This window comes from Polypterus senegalus, chromosome 16 (genome assembly GCF_016835505.1).
Source record: "Polypterus senegalus isolate Bchr_013 chromosome 16, ASM1683550v1, whole genome shotgun sequence".
Lineage (NCBI taxonomy): Eukaryota > Metazoa > Chordata > Cladistia > Polypteriformes > Polypteridae > Polypterus > Polypterus senegalus.
In genome coordinates, this window is record NC_053169.1 from 85,270,157 (window position 1) to 85,289,271 (window position 19,115).

At 37.8% G+C, this 19,115-nt stretch overlaps 1 protein-coding gene across 3 annotated transcripts in view; it reads left to right on the forward strand.

Annotated features, from left to right (window-relative positions):
• LOC120516299 (potassium voltage-gated channel subfamily H member 1-like) overlaps positions 1–19,115 on the forward strand; it is a 709,330-nt gene that overhangs the window by 371,205 nt on the left and 319,010 nt on the right. For all 3 annotated transcript variants that reach the window (XR_005630822.1, XR_005630823.1, XM_039737874.1), the window contains one exon: positions 9,271–9,470. Coding sequence is in view for 1 of the 3 variants with exons in the window: in XM_039737874.1 (XP_039593808.1) it covers positions 9,271–9,470 (200 nt within the window). In the remaining 2 variants the exon portion in view is untranslated. The remainder of the gene's footprint in view (positions 1–9,270; positions 9,471–19,115) is intronic.

The following is a 19,115-nucleotide window of genomic DNA, read 5'->3' on the forward strand; positions in this document are numbered from 1 at the left end:
TTTATTGGTATTATTTAAAGAAAACATTCCATACAATCAAGTCAAACTTAAAAAACCATAATTCAACCCCTGCCTGAGGGAAAGAGAGGAGAGCCAACAACTAGAGCAAACCTATAAAATATCTAAAAAGGGAGAGAAAGAGAGAAAAAATGTCCAGTTGTTTTTTTTTTTTTCCTTCAATAAAGGACGGGTGTTTATTCTTTTACCATCTGCTTACCTGTTACCTGGTCAAGACAGTGGATGGATCAACCCAACCTTGCACATATTTGTAAAAACTTTTAATCAACAACTTTGTCTCTTCTGGTTAATAAATTGATGTTTCTAACCTTCTAAACATAAATTCCTACCTCTTCAGCCCACATAAGAGTACTCGCTCTCAGTGGGTGGTTATCTCTCCATCTTTACTGAAACTCTAGACTCAACAATCCTTAGGCCCGAGGTGGTCTTTAAAACCCTTTTGCACCAAAATATGCAGAAAGGATGTGCAGCCCTCAATCAGTGATTCATCAGTTGTCAAACAATAGGTGCCATCAGCTAGTTAAGAATAAGTAATGTATGTTATTTGCCCACTTGCCTTATTTATTTTGGTTCATTTTGCAGTCTAGTTCTCTCTCTGTTTCTTAGATTGCTTCCGTTTCTACACCTGGTAATTTGCACTTGACATTGCAAACCCTTTAAATGATCTCTTTGGAAGCACTTTCTAGGGTCAGAAGGGTGTGGGTCCAGCCCTGGAGACACCTGGTAATCACACCTTTTAGTGGCCTCTAGTTTCATGATATTTTTTCCTCCCATTTTGACTTAAAACACTATACAACCTGAACTGCGTCTTCGTTATCTGACATGTTTTCTTGCTGGATTCCCTTGCAGATTTTGGGGGCATATTGAAGCTCACTGAAGTTCTAAACGCAAGGGACAACTGACTGTGTTAGAAGCCCTTGATAATGAAAAACAACAATCTGTCCTGCAATTCTATTTAAAATTATAAGTAGCCGGTTGAGTCAAATGAGACTTAGATGTGTAATTTTTCATCCTACACAGTGGAGTGGGATTTTCATCATTCTCATTATGAAGTAGCAAAAAAAAAAAAAGTTGGCTCAGCTTGTGACAGTGAGAGAGTTATTACTGAGCATATAATCTTTACATTAGTCATATAAAGAAATTAGATGAGTTTGCTGAGTGTTCGTGCAGCATGTACGGATTTATTGTACTATTTGGTAGACTAAGGTATTCAAGTGATCTTTTGCTACTTCAAAAAATCTATCATTGCTGTTAAATTTATTTTTATTTGCCACATAATTTGTTTTTATTAGATCTTCATTGGTAGCATGACGGATCTGTGGTTAATATAACTTCCCTGTGGTGTCTGTGTTTAATTAATTAAGTACATTTATATATCACTTTTCTAACTTATTTACAAAGACAGTGAAGAACCACTTCAGCCACCACCAATGTGTAGCATCCACCTGGCTAATGAAACAGCAGCCATTCTCGCGTCAGTACACTCGACTCCGATTAGCTATTGGTGATGAAGGGGTGAAAGAAATAGTTAGCCAATTAGAGACAGGTGATGAATAGGGGGCCAGAATGACCAGACTATGGTGGGCAGTTTAGCTAGAGCATTGGGGTACGTCGTACACTTTTCAAAAATACCCTGGGATCTTTTATGACCTCGGTTTTATGTCCCATTTGGAAAGATGGCACCAGTTTTTACAATACAATGTCCCTGTCATTACACTGGGCCACTGGGATCCACATGCAGACCAGGGGGGAAAGCGGCCCCTGATGGCCTCACTGAGACTTTTCCTAGGTGCTTTCCCATCCAAGTACAGGCCGACCACAAACATGCTTAGCTTCAGGTGGACTACCTGTTCTGAAGTGCAGATCTTGTTTCTGCTGGCTGGGAGGTCTTTGTGTGGAGGTTGCCTGCTCTCTCCAAGTCTGCCCTCAGTTTTTTGCATGCTGCAGTCCATCTGTACAAACCAAAGATGTTCAGAATACAGCAGTTAACAAACTGGCCTTCAAAGACTGAGTGTGGGCATTAGAAACAGAAGACATTTGACAAACGAGATGAGACCATTCAGTCCATGAAGCGCGTTTGCTTAGCTAATAGCTAAGCTGTCGTAGCATCTCATCCACATTCTTCTTAAAGGTTGTCAAGCTTTCTACTTCAAAGACATGTCTTGGTAGTTTGTTCCAGAGTCCCACAACTTGTTGTGTAAAGTAGTGTTTCCTGGCTTCTGCTGCGCACAACACTCCAGATGTGGTCTTATTAGTGCATTAAGTACGTATATACAAGTGTGCACTGTGCCAGGCTGGCATCCTGTCCATGGCTGGTGTCTGCCTTGCCCATGATGATGCTTGAATTAGCTCTGGCTCCCACCATCTTTGTATTTAAAAATGCAGAAAATCGACAGAAGAATGCTATACTGATTAACGTATATTTTAACACTGATTCACTTATACAGCACTGTGATTCATGTTTCCACAATTCATTGATCTCACCAATGAAATAGTCATTTTCTTTACCAGTTTCTGCCTTTAAAAGTAAATTGTGTGATTTTAGTGAAAGACAGAAAGCTGATGTTGAAATCTGAACGCCTCTCTATGCAGAAAGAGCAGAAAGTAACTCTTGCATTTTTACCAGGCATCTGGAAAACAACAACAACAACAACATTTATTTATATAGCACATTTTCATACAAAAAGTAGCTCAAAGTGCTTGATAGTGCAAAGTGCAAAATACACCAGCTGGCGTGTAATAATGAAATCACCCCTGCTTTTAATTTGAGTTTTTTACTAAGTAGGCTAATAAAAAAATAAATGTCTATAAATGAACAAACATTCCATATCTCAAGAAAATACAAATGTCTGGACCTGTAAGTTCCTAGAGTGAATACCGTGACTGAAGTAGTGAGTGACGGAGTCATTAACTCTCTGAAGGAGAGACCATTACTTATTGTAAATTGTTTGGTTAGTTCTGTAGCTGAGAGAAAGTGAAGAGGGTACTAATGAGAAGACTGAGGGGATGTAGCTTTAGTTTATTAGGAGAATAGCTGCCAAGGAGGGTTCAATATAGGCAAGTTTACAATATGTGGAAGATTTCTCCTGTTCATCAGAGGCTGGAGGTGGTCTGGGGGCTGATGGAAAGTGCTTGTCAGTTTGTGAATCCCATGCATGTGTACGTGCTTAGCGGTGTCTAAATGTCTTGTCACTTACTGTCTTCTGCTGGTACTTTTAAAGAAGAGGCATGAGAGACAGCAGGAGCTTACTCTTATAGCTCATTCTTGTTCTTATAAGAAAAGATAAAAAGTTAATTAGTTAATGGAACGAACACTGTCATTTTTCATGACATATCCACAATTGGCATTCAAATATAAATAGAATTTAACAAAACCTTTTATAGACCATATGCTAGCAGGAAGTAGAAGACTTGTGCTCTGTTTCTCAAGTGGAATCTTTCCAGTAGATGCCTTTATTGGCAGGTTTGTCTTATCTTGCCTTGTGCAGCTCCTTTTTTTCTTGTCTTTGCGTGTCTTTTTCTTAGTCTTCCTTGTCAACTTAGAATACTTTTTTACGGATATCATTCTCACACTTTGTTGAATTTTAATTTTGGTTATTTGCTAGTATCTGAATGCAGCTGTTGTTTTTGGAAGATGCACTAAAGACTATCAAATTAATGTCTTAGGTCTGCTTTAAGCCAAGATGCTCACAATAAATAAAATAAATTACTTAACTCAGGTTCTGAAACTTATTTGACTGTTGAGAAGCAGCTTTTAAAAATGTCTAATCAAGTCGTGGTTGAAACCCCACAAGATTAAATGAAAATTAAAAATCTCAGCATCTGAATGCTGTAGTAATTGCCTTGAAAGTGTCCAATTACAAAATAAATTTTGCTCAGTCAGGATATACTGCAGGAACATTTTATTGATTACTGAAAAAATAAATTCTTTGAGTAATACACATATAAAATAAGAATAATATTTGCTATGACAGCCTCTGACTTACTGTGGGAGTTCACAGCCAAACTTTTAACTCTTTTGAAAAAGAAAGTCATATCAACATCATCTTTCTCTCTTATTTATTTATTTAATATATCTAATATATAAAGCAGAGTCGATGTGTATATGTATGTATGTATGTATGTTAGTCTGCCATACAAATCTGCATCGGGTGTCCGATCGGCACCAAACTGGGCATGGGGCTCCATTGTGACCAGGAGAAGGTCATGAGGTATGTTTGGTTCTAAAAGAATTCTAAAAGATGTTCTAAAATGGCCTGGACAAAATTGTTGGTACCACTAGAAAAGATCCTAAATAATTGGATGAGTGATTTTTTTTTTATTTTAAACTATCTGTTTTCTTTAATTAATATCACACTTGTCTCCAAACCATGCAAGCAGTCGCTCAGCCTATATAAATGGAGAAAAACACCCTGCTGTTTAGTGTCATCGTGAATTCCACACTGAACATGTACCAGAGAAAGCAAAGGAGAAAGTTGTCTGAGGAGTTCAGAAAGTAAATGATAGATAAGCATGTTAAAGGCAAAGCAGCTTGATGTTCCTGTGGCAACAGTTGCAAATGTTATTAAGAAGTTTAAGGTCCATGGACTATAGCCAGCCTTCATGTATGTGGCCACACGAGGAAAATTGAGCCCAGAATGGGCAGACTGATAGTGAGAATAGTAGATACAAGCTGAACTTTGAGCTCAAATATCATCAGTGTCTGATTGCATCACCTGTCTCTTTTTGAGTGCCAGTGGGCTATATAGATGATGTCCAAGGAGGACCCTACTGTTGAAAGAAAACATAAAAGCCAGACCGAAACTGGCTAAAATGCATATTGGTAAGCTATAATGCTTCTGGGAGAATGTCATTTGGATAGAGGAGACAAATCTGGAGCTTTTTGGCAAGTTGAATCCGCTCTTTGTCCGCAGGTGAGAAAATCAAGCTTTCAAAGAAAAGGACACCATATATACTAGGGGTCTCCAACACGTCAATTGCGAGCTACCGGTAGCTCGCAACCCCTGTCCAAGTAGCTCACCAAAGGGTTAATGAATCCTGCGTAAATTTGAAAACTTGATTAGTCAAATTAGGGGTGGGCAATCTTTCCAAAAAATCATATCACGATCTTTTTAACACAAAATCACGACCCACAATCTGAATTGCAATGTATCTTTTCAATGTGGCATACACTTAAGAGAATATCCGAACTCAAACTCCTCAAGACCTAGCTAACACTTTATTTTAAATGTCAAACAAAGTTGAATTCAATTGTTCTCTTGTTTGCTAGCTAAGCAGAGTTAATGAACATGCCCCGAAGCTGGCGAGTGAGTGAGGAAGGCCCCTCCCCTCGGCCCGTTGTGTGGATCTCGGATTCGCGCAAATAATACGGCACCGCAAGCAAACTATGATACACAGTGAAATGAGAGATGCTGCAAAATCAACTGGAATGTTCAAGCAAATTATAGAAGAAAATCCATCCTAAAAAAATCCAATCTAAATCCATTAAGTATTTCTCTCGTCAGACAGACAGACATTGGAGTTTATATATTATACTGTATATTTAGTAAATCTTCAAAATAATCTGCAGTTAAAGTCTCAAAAGCATTATCAGCATTTCTGGAGCTTAGTAGAGCCAGATAACTATAAGAATCTTCACCAAGTAGCTCTGAAAATGTCTGCTTTGTTTGGGTCTCCATACCTCTGTGAGTCTGACGTGAATGTCATGAAATCAAAGTTCAGAACAAGACTGACAGACGAACATTTAAATGACTCCATACGACTGAACCTAAGTGGCTCCACTCCACCATACACCTGCCTCACTTGTTGACCTCATGCAGTGCCAGTCATCTGACTAACTAAAAAACACATCACACCTGCAACTGGACGTGTGAATAAAGTGACACAGTGACATGTGACAAAATGACAAATGAATAAGTCATATCTGTGTATTTGGAATTGCATTGTTTTTTTTTTTGTTTTGACAGTATTCATGTTTCTCGTGTGAGATACACGAGAAAATGCAGACAGACATACAAAATGCACTTGCAGGTGAGCTAAATATTTTTTGTGATGTTTTAATGCAAAAATGTGAGCTGTGGACACCAACATTTTGTAAATGTTCAGACAGAACAAGCTTATTCAGTTTGTTTGGGTTGAAATAAGCTATGAGAAGAAACATTACAAAAAATAAGTAGCTCTCATCCATTTTCATTTTGTAAAAGTAGCTCCCAGGGGGGAAAAAGGTTGGAGACCCCTGATATATACAGTGATACATGGAGGAGGCTCAGTAATGTTTTGGGGGTGCCTTGAGTATGTGAAGGGAACAATGACATCTCAAGACCATCTAGAGATTCTGGAGTAAAAAGTGAACTGCCCAGTGTCAAAGCTCTGTCTCAGTCATAGGTCATGGATCCTCCAATGGGATAATGAACCAAAATACACAGCTAAAAGTACCCAAGAATGGCTAAAAACAAAACTTTGGAGTATTCTGAAGTGTCTTTCTATGAGCCCTGATCTGAATCCTATCAAACATCAATGGAAAGAACTGAAGCATGCAGTCAGCAGAAGGCCTGTTCAGATCTCGCTCAGGAAGAGTGGGCCAAATTACTTGTTGACAGGAGCAGAAGTCTCATTGAGAGCTCTAAAAATTGCGTGTATGCAGTTATTCCCTCTACAGGTTGTGCAGCAAAATATTAAGCTAAGGGTCTCATCATTTTTGTTCATACCATTTTTAATTGTGTTATTATTTGATGTATTCTGTTGAATCACAACTCTAAACTAAAGTCTGATTTTTTTTTTCCCTTCTTTTGACAATGATAGGTGTCGGTTACTTTTGTAAATTTCGAGATATTCCGATATTTCTAATTTTTTTGTGCAGGGTACCAACAAATTTGTCCACGTCTTGTATTTGATTTAAGGCTTCACCCTAAGTGTTCATTTTTATGAACACTTGAGTTTTAATTTTATATTATATGAAATTGAACTAAGTTTAAATTTGTTTTTAATGGTAAGTCATGGTCTCATTGTAAAATCTGCAAAGAAACTAAATTTCCCTCTTGGGACAATAAAATTGAATTGAATTGGGTCCAAAAAAATTCAAGCTGTATCAGATAGTCTATAGTTATGCGTTTCATGAGTGATATCTAAGAAAGCAAAGATTCATCCATGAGCTGGCACAGCAGAAAGTTTCATTAAAATAAATGGTGCATCAAGAGCTGCAAGGTAAAGTAGTAAACTCAAAAAAGATAGCACATTTTCTAAAATAATAAATAGCTTAAGCAATGGTAACTTACAGATAAATGTATTTACAAAGCCCAGGCCATGTGTATATGGTGCAGTATATGCTATGAGATGGAGACTTACTGTTTAGGACAAGCGTCTGAGTGCTTTAAAGAGCCTGAGTCTTTAAATTCTTGCTTAATGCTTTACTCTGGGTTATTCCAAAATCAAATTTCAAATTTCTGCCTCAGTGCTTCCACATTTCTGATAAATCCTTGCTTTTATAGAGTACTGTCCTCTTATTTGCTTAGTGGTGTATGTTTGTGACTTTTGGAATATGCAGGTTATGATATTTCAGATGACAAAGCAAGCTTCTCCATCTCATTTGATACACAGCAAATCATTTTGACTGTATAAAGGTTTTTGTTAAGATTTTAAAATAAATCCTGCATCGTATTGTATACCCAAAATGTATAAGGTAGATGTGATCCATCCTGTTTCAATGGCTGTTCAACAATCCAAGAAATATGCAACAATTTGTGCTCAGACTCCACTGAGATGGAAATGGCATTGATTGACCCTTGAGTGGGTATTTGAAATGCACCGCTGACCAGGGCACTTTGTGACAGATTGTGTGAAGCATCAAAACGGTGACAACAGCTGTAATATGTCACTAAAGTCCATGTTTTTACACAACCCTGACAAATTGCCTGCTTGCTGCAAAACTGAGAGACCATAAATCAAACACTCGGCTAACCATTACTGGCAAAAACAGACTGGTGTTGATAATGAGTAGTCCAGGCTCTTCCTACTCATCTGAGATGGCCCTGCCATGTTGTTAGCATCCATAGGATTGATACGAGCTTGGTTCAGTGAGGCAGTGCTGCAGATGGCGGGGAAGTCAGCACTTTATGTAAGATAATTTTCAGTTAATGTTAGATCATTTACCTGTTGCTATACTGAGCCCTATTTACATGTCTGCTTTGTCAATTTAAATGCAGACTAACACAACAGAGACTCCAGTGTTAACACATACAGTGCATATTTTTAAATGTTTTTTTCCATAGATGTACGCTTTTAAGGGCTGCTTTTGGCTTATTTAAGTTAATTTAACAGTGGCGATCCCAAAAAGAGCGATATATGATAAAATGATTATATATTCTATATAGGAAAGAAATTAGAACACAACAAATCTTTACATAGCAATTTATAAATGTGTTTCTTTTCTTCTTTTTATATACAGTATGGATAAACATATTTTGATCATTTATCATCTACAGGTGATACATAGGATGCTTTTATCTTTAGGCTTTATAATGTACTCACAAAATGATCCTCATTTATCACATGAAAGTAGGTGCCATGATGATAAGAAACTCTTTAAAGTTGTTGATCTTCAACATAAAAAAAGAATGTAAGGCTGCCGGGTTCTCTTAAAATTGCAAACTGCTGAAAAACTTCTACATTGAAAAAAGAGAAAGAGTCTGTGTGTCTGTGTGTGTCTGTGTCTCTGTTATTCAACAGATAGCTCATCACAAACAGCAGCACTGCTTTTACAATTCCCATACCAAATGGCATGCAACACATACACCATTTGTTGGAATGATAAATGCAATGCATTTTATTACTGCATGCATTACAAAGTACATTCTAATTGATGGTGCACTGCAAATGTTAACACCAAGGACTGCGTTGATTACTTAGATTTAAATCCGGCTTAGATGGGTAGCACTGCTAGTTGTATAATTAAAGAATATTTTATTCAATCTGTTAACAATAATTACTTATTGTTATTGCTGTACATCTTTTATTCAGGTATTGCTAATGTGGCATCACCCATTTAAGAATAAAATATGCACTACCAAGAGTGTCTCATTGTTTAAAACTAAACGTTTCATACTGTGTACAACCTGTATATGTATCTATAGTATATATTATACTTTTCAAATAACAGAATTTGCAATGTGTTGATTAACTGATTTAATTAAGCTCTTAAAGTGCTCATTGTAATTTTTGCCCCCATCATTAATAAATGAATATTTCTGTTTGCAGCTTTGCTGTATGCGACCATCTTTGGTAATGTGACAACCATCTTCCAGCAAATGTATGCCAACACCAACAGATACCATGAGATGCTCAACAGTGTGCGAGACTTTCTGAAGCTCTACCAGGTTCCAAAAGGTCTAAGTGAGCGGGTCATGGATTATATTGTCTCCACATGGTCCATGTCCAGAGGCATCGATACTGAAAAGGTATTAGTTTGCATGATGATGTTTGTTCCATATTTTCTAATGGCATTATCATCTGTACAGTGTCACTAAAGGACCACAAAAGAAATGGCACATTGGGAAAGATGTACATTTTTATGCAACACATTTTGTTTAGAAGAATAGTGACTGCAGCTTTGAATGCTTCAGAGGATAAGGCATGGGATAAAATGCAGCTTTAAAATTGCAAAGAGAAAGAGATCAGCACTGTAGAAAACATGCATTATGACTTAAATATGACAGCCTAGCTTCAGGTTCTGAAACAACACCCTGCATCACGACTAATGAACGTAATCGTTCATGTCAACACTGGGCCAGCTGTTACATGCTGTTAACAACATCTTGTTCTCGGCCTGGCCTGCCATTATATCTCCTTGAGAATTATTCTTTTTGAAGCCCTGGATGATTGCATTGTAATGGTGATGCTCGGGCATCTGTCTGGTACACTCTGGTTTATCTCTCCTGACTGAAAGCAACACAGAATTGAGCATATTTTCTTACAATTCAGCTCTAGTCTGGCAGAAAATAAACTGTGAATAGATTGGATGATGCGTCGCTTGCAAGTGCTCCTACTTTCATGTTGTTCAGCAGAATTTTTAGCTTTTGATTCCTAGTTCACATTCTGGCTGATTCCTGGTGCTCAGTAATGTGTTCTTTGTTTTTACCATATCATGCAAGCAAAGTTCTGTGAATAAGAGTTATTGTTCTGGGAAAAGGCAATCATCCTATTTTCTGATACAGTGCTTTGGTGTGGAGTGTTGCTGTCTGGTAGTATAAGATCCTAGAATTGATTCTCAGATGTATGGAGTTTGCATTTTTATGCCATGTTCATGTGAACGTCCTGCTGAAACTGCACAGGCCTTTCCTCCACATCCGAACTGACAGACCCTAAACTGGGACAATGGCTCAGACTATCATGTCCAAGCAAGTTAGAAAATGGATGAATGTGTGTTAAATACTAGATTCCAAATGATATTTGCACTCCATAATGCAGTTTCTCAAGAATATAACAGTATCATTTAGAGCAGAAAGATATTCTAACATATTTATAAAATGATTCCTTTATTACTTTTTAGAGAATACATGTTGCTGTACTGAATAAATAAAAGTGTAATCCCTGGAAAGACACCCTTTTTCTGCAATGTTAAGATAAACTAGGAGGAGACAAGTACAAGGCATAGCTTTGTCTGTTGATTCCATAAATCTGCTGCGATTGTGCTATAGCATCATCATCTGCCTTCTGGTAAAAAAGCATCTATTGCATCTGTGCATCTTTGTTTTTCTTCACCCAATGAGAAACTTATTTAATAGAATAATAATAATAATGAATATGTCAGAAGACATACGTATGTAGCAGGTGCACGTTCAATGCATGATATGTAAAGTTAATATTTGTGGCTGATGATTTGTTGTACTGTTACTCTGTAACAAATGTGGTGGAATGTCTGCATTGTTGTTATTTAGAGAATATGGAGGCCATTAATAGCCACTTAATTAAATGTCACACAAACCTTTGGGATGTGATAGGAAAACCTCAAGCAACAAAGGGAGGCACTTTTACAGATCTAATGGTGTTTAAGAGGAAGAATGGTACAATACTGCCCACATCCAGGTGTGTAAAGCTTTTAGAAACTTACTCATGAACATTTGAAGCTGTAATTGGTGCAAAAAGAGCTTCTTCAAAGTACTGATTTAAAAGTCTGACTATTTACATGGCTGACAGGTTTCAGTTTCTGATTTTTAGAAAGTTTGCAAACCCTTCTAAAAGCATATTTTCACTTTATCATTATGGGTTATTGAGTGTAGATTGATGGGAAAAATGGAAAATGTAACCATTTAAAATGTAATCTACAACAAAATAAACTGAAGAAGTGCTTGGTGTGTGTGTGTGTGTGTGTGTGTGTGTGTTTGTGTGCACCCTGCCCATGGTTTGTTTCCTGCCTTGCACCCTGTGTTGGCTGGGATTGGCTTCAGCAGACCCCCGTGTCCCTGTAGTTAGGTTATAGCGGGTTGGATAATGGATGGATGGAGGTAAAGGGGTCTGAATGCTTTCTGAATCCACTGTACATTCATATACTATTAATATGTTAATACCTATCGTTTTAAACTATTTATCTTTCTTTGCATAATTTTTTTACCTATCCTGTAGTTATTTTTATTGTTTTTATAATCTATTCAACATGGTCATCCCCCAGCTGTTGGTGAGGAAACTCTCTGCTGGGCCTTGACACTCCACTGTGCAATTGTATTCAGGACTTTTGGATAGAAAGGAAACAGTCAGGAAAACACTGGCAGCAGTACTTCAAAACCATTAGGCTGAGCACAGGTGCCCCCCAAGGCTCTGCATTAGCAAGTTATTGTCTATGTTGCTTATGCACAACTGCACCGGTTTGTCTGAGTCCAATATCATTGTCAAGTTTGTGGATGATATAACCATAGTGGGTCTCATCAGCAATGATATTAACACATCCTTTAGAGAGGAGGTTGAGCATCTGGTGAGGTGGTGCAGTCAAAATAATCTCTCTCTAAATGTCGATAAGAAGGAAGACGTTTGTCGACTTCAGGAGAACATTGCCTGATTGTTCCCCATGTGTTGTTTGAACTGTATAGTCCTGCATTCTTTTTATTTTGTTACTTCAGATTGTTGCACTGGTTTTGGTACCGTTATGGTATATGTTAAGTGTATGTTAATTTGTTTATGCGCCTGGGACTATTAAGGAAAGAAATTTCAGTCAGCCATATACTATACTATATATGTGGATGAATGTCAATTAACTTGAGTTAATGTAAAATTAATTATCAAATGTATTTACTGACACACACACACACACACACACACACACACACACACAGGTTAATATTTTGGTGATATGCTCCTAGACCAGCTCATTAAAAGTCTGATGCAATTCTTTGCTCTTCATCATATACATAAGACATAACAGAAAGACCTAAAATAAACATCCATCCATTTTTTAACCTTCTTATATATATATTGAAGTCCCAGAGAGTCTTAGCTTTAATTTGTACAGTATATTAAAACAACCACATTTTTGGAATCTTATAGGTATGTATGAACCTCTTATTTTTTTCAACGTGAAATACAGTTTTGTGAATTATTAAAAAAAAATATGTCTAGACTTGTATGGAATTTATTGTAATTCACCCATACTAAATACCCTTCCAAAATGAAATGTATGAGAATGCCATCATTGTGTTGGGATAGTAATGCTATATATGAAATATATAATATGTAAAAAAATAAAAACAAAATTCTATCAGTTTGCCAAAATGTAACCACTTAAAATATTATAATGGCAGGAATTGGTCACCTTTTGGTTGGTAAGAAATAAGACTGACAAAGTGCTATATGAAGGAAAACCATTATATGTGACTCACTTTTAATGCTGCTAGGTAGATGTAATTTGCTTGAAGAATACTACATATATAAGAACATAACAAATTTGAGGAGACTATGCAGTCCATCAGTCTTGTTTGTTTTCCTAATGGCAACATTAAGCTTTCCCAGTATCTCATTCAGATCCTTCTTCAAGGTTGTCAAGGTCTCTGCTTCACCTCTATGTCTCGCTAGTTTGTTCCACATTACTACAACTCTTTGAGTAAAGACATGCTTCCTGACTTCAGTTTCAAACGGACTTCTTCTTAACTTCCACTGGTGTCCTCAAGTACTGTAGGTACTTGGTACTTATGTCCACACTGAAACCAATGTTAAGGGGTTTTCAAGTAAAAATGATAACAGTTAATGTCCACTCATTTCATACTTCTAATCGGCTCCCTCACAGGTTGTTTGTACACCATCACATTTCCCTTGCTTCCTGCCCTGAGAGTCTTTTGAAAGATAGTGTAATTTATCGTGAGCAACTTCATTATGAGGTTCAAAATGCCTTGGCAAGAAAAGACTGACTGATTCCATCAAGCAGAAGTTATTTTAAACATGTTGGCATCTGGGAATTTAGATCTGTCCCATATGCTTGAGCTCAGTTTAGAAACAATTGTAGACTCATTAGAACAAATCTGCATTGTGTTTTGCTGTGTGTTTAGTTGAGTTAAAACCAAAATCATGTGGAGCCAAAAGATTTTGGAACACAACCACTTGCCTGAGTATGCTGGAGCAGTTGTGGAAAAAGCTGCAATGCTAATTAGGCATGTCGGATTTTGAGACTGAGTTAATATACTCTATTCATTCCAAAATGGGCATCTTTAATTCCAAATTGGTCATCATTTTCACTAAGAATTAATCATCAGTCTTTCATGGTACCTTAATCTTATCAGTATTTGCCAGTTTAGTGGATTTCTTAACAAAATTATGTTAGTATCAGATATATTAAATGATGATAAATGGCTTTGTTCTTAATTTTTCCCCATTTTTTGTCCAAGCTTTCTCTTCATTTGATTTACTTTGTGCTCTTTTACTTCTAATGGGTATTCTAATGGGTAATGACTGTAGACACTCCCTGGCTGTCCAAGGCTCCAATCGTGATGAAGCACTTTGAGAGAATGGAGCTGGGGCACTCTGCATGGAATTGCATAGAATATTCCAGATAGTTAGGATCACCCCCAGTTTGCATATCATCTCAACCGGTCCACAGAGGATGCCATACCTCTTGCTTTTAATACCATCCTGGACCCAAATGGGCAGTAAAAGCTATAATACCAAAGTCCTGTTTATATCCTACAGTTCACCATTTAACCCTTTACTATTGTCTAAGCTGACTACCAAATTCCTTAATTTAGGACCCGGTGCTGCCCTCTGCATTTGAATTCTGGACTTCCTAACCAAAACAGCTGAGCATGTGTACAGAATGGCAGTATCACATCACTTAGGATAGTGTGCTGAGCCTGTTTCTGTACTCCTTGTTTGCCTCTGAGTGTCTGTACAGACTCATCTTCATCCCCATGATTAAACCTGCTGAAGATGCCACCATCATAGGCCTAATCACCATCAAAGATGAGACGGCTTATTGAGAAGAGGTCTACCTGCTGAATTGTAACAAACGCTGCCCACGAAGTGTGACCCGTTACACTTCTGTACCTATGAAGTTGAAGCAAAAGAATTGAAAAGGCAAGCACCCTTGCCATACTTCATCCTTCTCACCCTTTTCCAAGAATCCCCTCGGTGTTGTACAAAAACAGGAAAGATAAGTAATTTTTCATCCATTATAATAAGAAAGATGCAGACAAATAACACAAAATACACAATCAAAAAACATTCCCCAGACACCCACAAAACCATTAACAAAACCAAAATCCTTTAAGTTCTAGCTTAGAGAATTTTATAAACCGGTTATATCGAGAAAAGAGAAAAGGTCTGGTTTGGATGGAGGATATGAAATACGAGAAGCCAGCAAATCAGGTGAAGCTATCTGTACTCTGCATTTTCCCCAACATAAAACTGGAATTGCCATACTATGTTCAACATTGAGGAGCTCCCACTTGATGCTGGCTACACACTGGAACCATTGCCTGAGGTGGCCAATTTTCCTTTTCAAGCTTTTTCCAAGACTTCAATCAGCCAGTCCTTCATCGGCTAGGGAAATTGCCAATTATTTGTAAATCTGTTTTGGTGAAGTAAAAATCCACTAGCTATCCACTCGTTTTCGTTGTTCTTGCTCGTTCCTCCCTTTTGAAGGGCTTCCAGTGTTACCAAAAAGTGGTGTCCCTAGCAACCCGTATCATCTATCTGGGACCAATCACGATAGGTAACAATCACAGTAAGGTAACAATAGCCCTTGAGCGCCATCCCATTATTTCCTATTGGAACGACAACACAATAAGACAGCACATTAGGCAGAACAGACTTACAACAGTTGTGCCAACACAACAGTCTTATGCTTATTATCAGCAAAGGCAAAGAACTTGTCATAGACCTCAAAAGGTAGACCACAATGCCATCTACATTGGAGGGGATGCTGTTTCTTGGAGTGACTATTACCGATGACCTGAAGTGGCCACAGCACATTTCGACTCTTGTCATAAAGGCTTGCAAACAGCTCTGCTTTCTCAGATGTCTGAACTTCTACAAGTGCACTATAAAGGCCAATCTCACTGACTACACCACACCAGCACCTGCTTGGCTCAGGATCATAGTGCTCTGTGGAGGGTGGGAAAGGTGGCTGCCTTCTTTTCAGGTCATATACAACAAAGGCAAATAGTACAATTAAACACCTTGGCCATCCTGCACAGTTGTTTTTCTCGCTTCACTCTTCAGGTAGACAGCCACTTGCACCAGCAGATTGTAAAGTGGATTAACAGTCAATTATAAGAATTCAAATATTGCAACATAAACTGTGTATGAATATTTAATACTTAAAATGTATACTGTATACGTTCCATGTTACATATACTTTTTATTTATTATGTTATTTTTGTGTTTCTTAGAAGTCACACAAATGTCATTGTACTACATATATTGTACTACATACACATGATAATATAACCAACTTTGTATTTAGTATTTGCCTTGGCATTTTAATTTCCAGTATATAGAGTGGGGTTTGGTGGCCATTTTATGAGTGTGACCACCCAGAATATTCTCATCAGCCTATCCATTTTATGAACCTGAATATGCCTCAGGAGAAATGGACACAAAGCACACTCACACGTGCAGGGCCTAACTCATTCACACAAGGTCAATTTAGTGTAACTATTGAGTTTAACACATACTGTTATGATTTGTGTGAAGAAGCTAAAGCATCTGGTGAAAAGCCACATGGACGTGGGGAAACCTTTCAAGCACAAAGCAGCAATGAAATCCAGATCCCTGGAGCTGTGAGCTGGCTGCACTAGACATCCTTACTTTTTTCCACATTTTTATTAAACACTAGCGAAGTACTGCCTTAAAATTTTTATTAAGAAGAAAATCTTTTTAAGCTGAGGGAAAATATACCAATAATCATTTGTTAATCTCTTTGTATACCACATTGTGAGTTCAGCCCTCCGGTTGTAATATGACCAAGCTGTGCGCTGAGCTTACTTTTCAGCATGCAATGTACAGTTGGCTATGTGGTTGTCGAAAGATGTAACATATTTGGCCATTTCGGTACACTTGAAAGCGACAACGGCAGCCATCAACTCACATGCAGATCCATAGTTGGGCTTAAGCATTTCACTCTTATGGTGCTCCTGTGTAGTATAATTATCTCCTGTACCGTCATCAGTCCACACCTTGAACCTGTCCCAGTCATTCAATACATAAGACACAATGTTCCTCTGGATATCAAGAGTGAGCCTGATATGGCCGTGCAATATGTAACAAAGAAAATGGAAAAGGTAGGTGCCATCTCCGGGCATGGAAACCACTCGGTAAGTGACAGTTCTTTGATCGATGGGGATCACCTCGATAGACATGTTAATGGGGGTACGGTTGGAATGATAAAGGAAATGGGTACCTGAACAATGTAAAGTAAGTCTAAAATACCTACACAATAACTATAATCATAATAAATGAACAATAAAACAGCGGAGAAGCCGTGGATTAAAAAAAAAGGCTGTAGTTATCAGCAGGGAGACGTGAATCCCGTGGCGAAGCAAGGAAGAGAATGTAGAGACTGGAACGACGGACGGCCTTATATAGGCAGGCAGCCAACAACAAGGGAGGCGTTGGGATGGGGGACCCAACGCTGCCTCACACGGTGACCGAGCTGCAGGTTATGGACGTATATATGTACGTAAGTAGGATTCAGTTAGCGTTAGGAACCCGCTTACCAAATTTCTTGAAGATGGGTCCATAAGTAACAAAGACCGTTGAAAAGTTCAATATGATGGCCGACAGTGGCGTCATACCACCGAAATAAGTACGTACATTGGTTTCGGTTAGCGCAGGGAATACGCCTACCAAATTTCGTGAAGATGGGGCCATGAATAAGAAATGTTCAACATGGCGAACGTTGTCGACCGTTATCGACCGTTATGTCCATTACGTGTAGAATTTCGAAATGAAACCTGCTTAACTTTTGTAAGTAAGCTGTAAGGAATAAGCCTGCCAAATTTCAGCTTTCTACCTATACGGGAAGTTGGAGAATTAGTAGTGCGTGCGTGCGTGCTTTGCCTTTTATTAGCATAGATTTGCATGGGAACCCATTCAACCCAATTTGACTTTTTTAAGAGTCATACAGACAGGAAAGTTGGCAATTATAGGCTAATGGATGAAGTTTGACCCAGGTCACTTGCTGTCAGGTTCTTTTGAATCTTTCTTAAACATGATAGAAAAAAACAGGCACCGTGTTCCAGAGTGCTTTACTTTGCCATTTTCATATAAATTCAGTTTCTGATAGTTAGGAGGCATAGTAGGATTTACAATCTAAAGTTGAACTTTTCCAATCTTGTATCTCAGAAATGCAATCCAGTGATAATCACTTTTAACAGCACTCATATTTTAGAAAACAAAATTGCTTCATTGCTAATAATAATTGCTAATAAATTAAGTTTGACCAGTTTGAACATTAGAGACAGAAAAGAATAAGAAATATAGAAACTCATTTAAATAAGACCAACATATACTGAATACTGCATGTATAACACTGAAATATTGTCATTAATCTTTTATGAGTAGGGAATGTTTTTAATGAGCCTGGCAATTTAAGTGGACCTTAACCACAGGGCGACAGCACATCTCATGCCTTAGAACATCCAAAGCAACATTAATTTTTCCTGTTGATCTTTGTTATCTCACTTGCTAATTTATCTTTTCAGGTTACGAATACAGGCACAAATATTAAGTATAAAAATACATACAAAGCAGAAGTGTGGTTGTGTTCTAGAAGGTCTACAAATATACTATTGTCAGCAGTCCTGGAGCACTGCTAGAACTAAAAAGCTCCCGAAGTGCAAGTATATATATTTTTCTGCTCATTTAATCCTGCACTTCATGTTACCATGTTCATGTGTATAAAAGAGATAAATATGAACATAGCTTCACTGCACTCACCTAGTAGCCAAAGTTAAACCTCTCTTATGTGATTAGACTTGCCTGAATTAAAACAAGGTGTCAACATCCATCCATCCATCCATCCTTCCATTATCCAGCCTGCTATATAAGTTAACTACAGGGTCGCGGGGGTCTGCCGGAGCCAATCCCAGCCTACACAGGGTGCAAGGCAGGAAACAAACCTTTGGCAGGGCGCCATCAACATGTACACAGTAATCTCCTTGACTTGTCAAATTATTTAGGTTAGTGTATCTCTGAATGGCTTTCTCTGCAGTTCTATGCGAAAGAGTCTAAGAGCAGGTACCATTCTGGTTCTAGCAAAGATATCAAACACAATGTTAATTGTTTTTCACAACCTTTAAACTACAGTTGTCATACCTCTTATCAACAATGTAAAAAGGGTGTGGATCTCTTAATCTGACTCCATATTATTACTGTATATATATTTAAAGATTATATTTATTCTAAGTTATGAATTGATTACAAGTTGCTGTAGTAATGAATGTGGCGAGTTAGGAAATGAAGGCAGTCGGTATTGGAGATAATGACGTAAAAGACTGGGGGAGATGGAGACTGATGATCCTTTATGGTGAACCCTAAATTGGAGCAACCAAAAGAAGAAAGTTTGGTATCTTGACTTACCATGTGTTATATTTAGTTCCTAGCCAAACTGTTAAAAGAATACT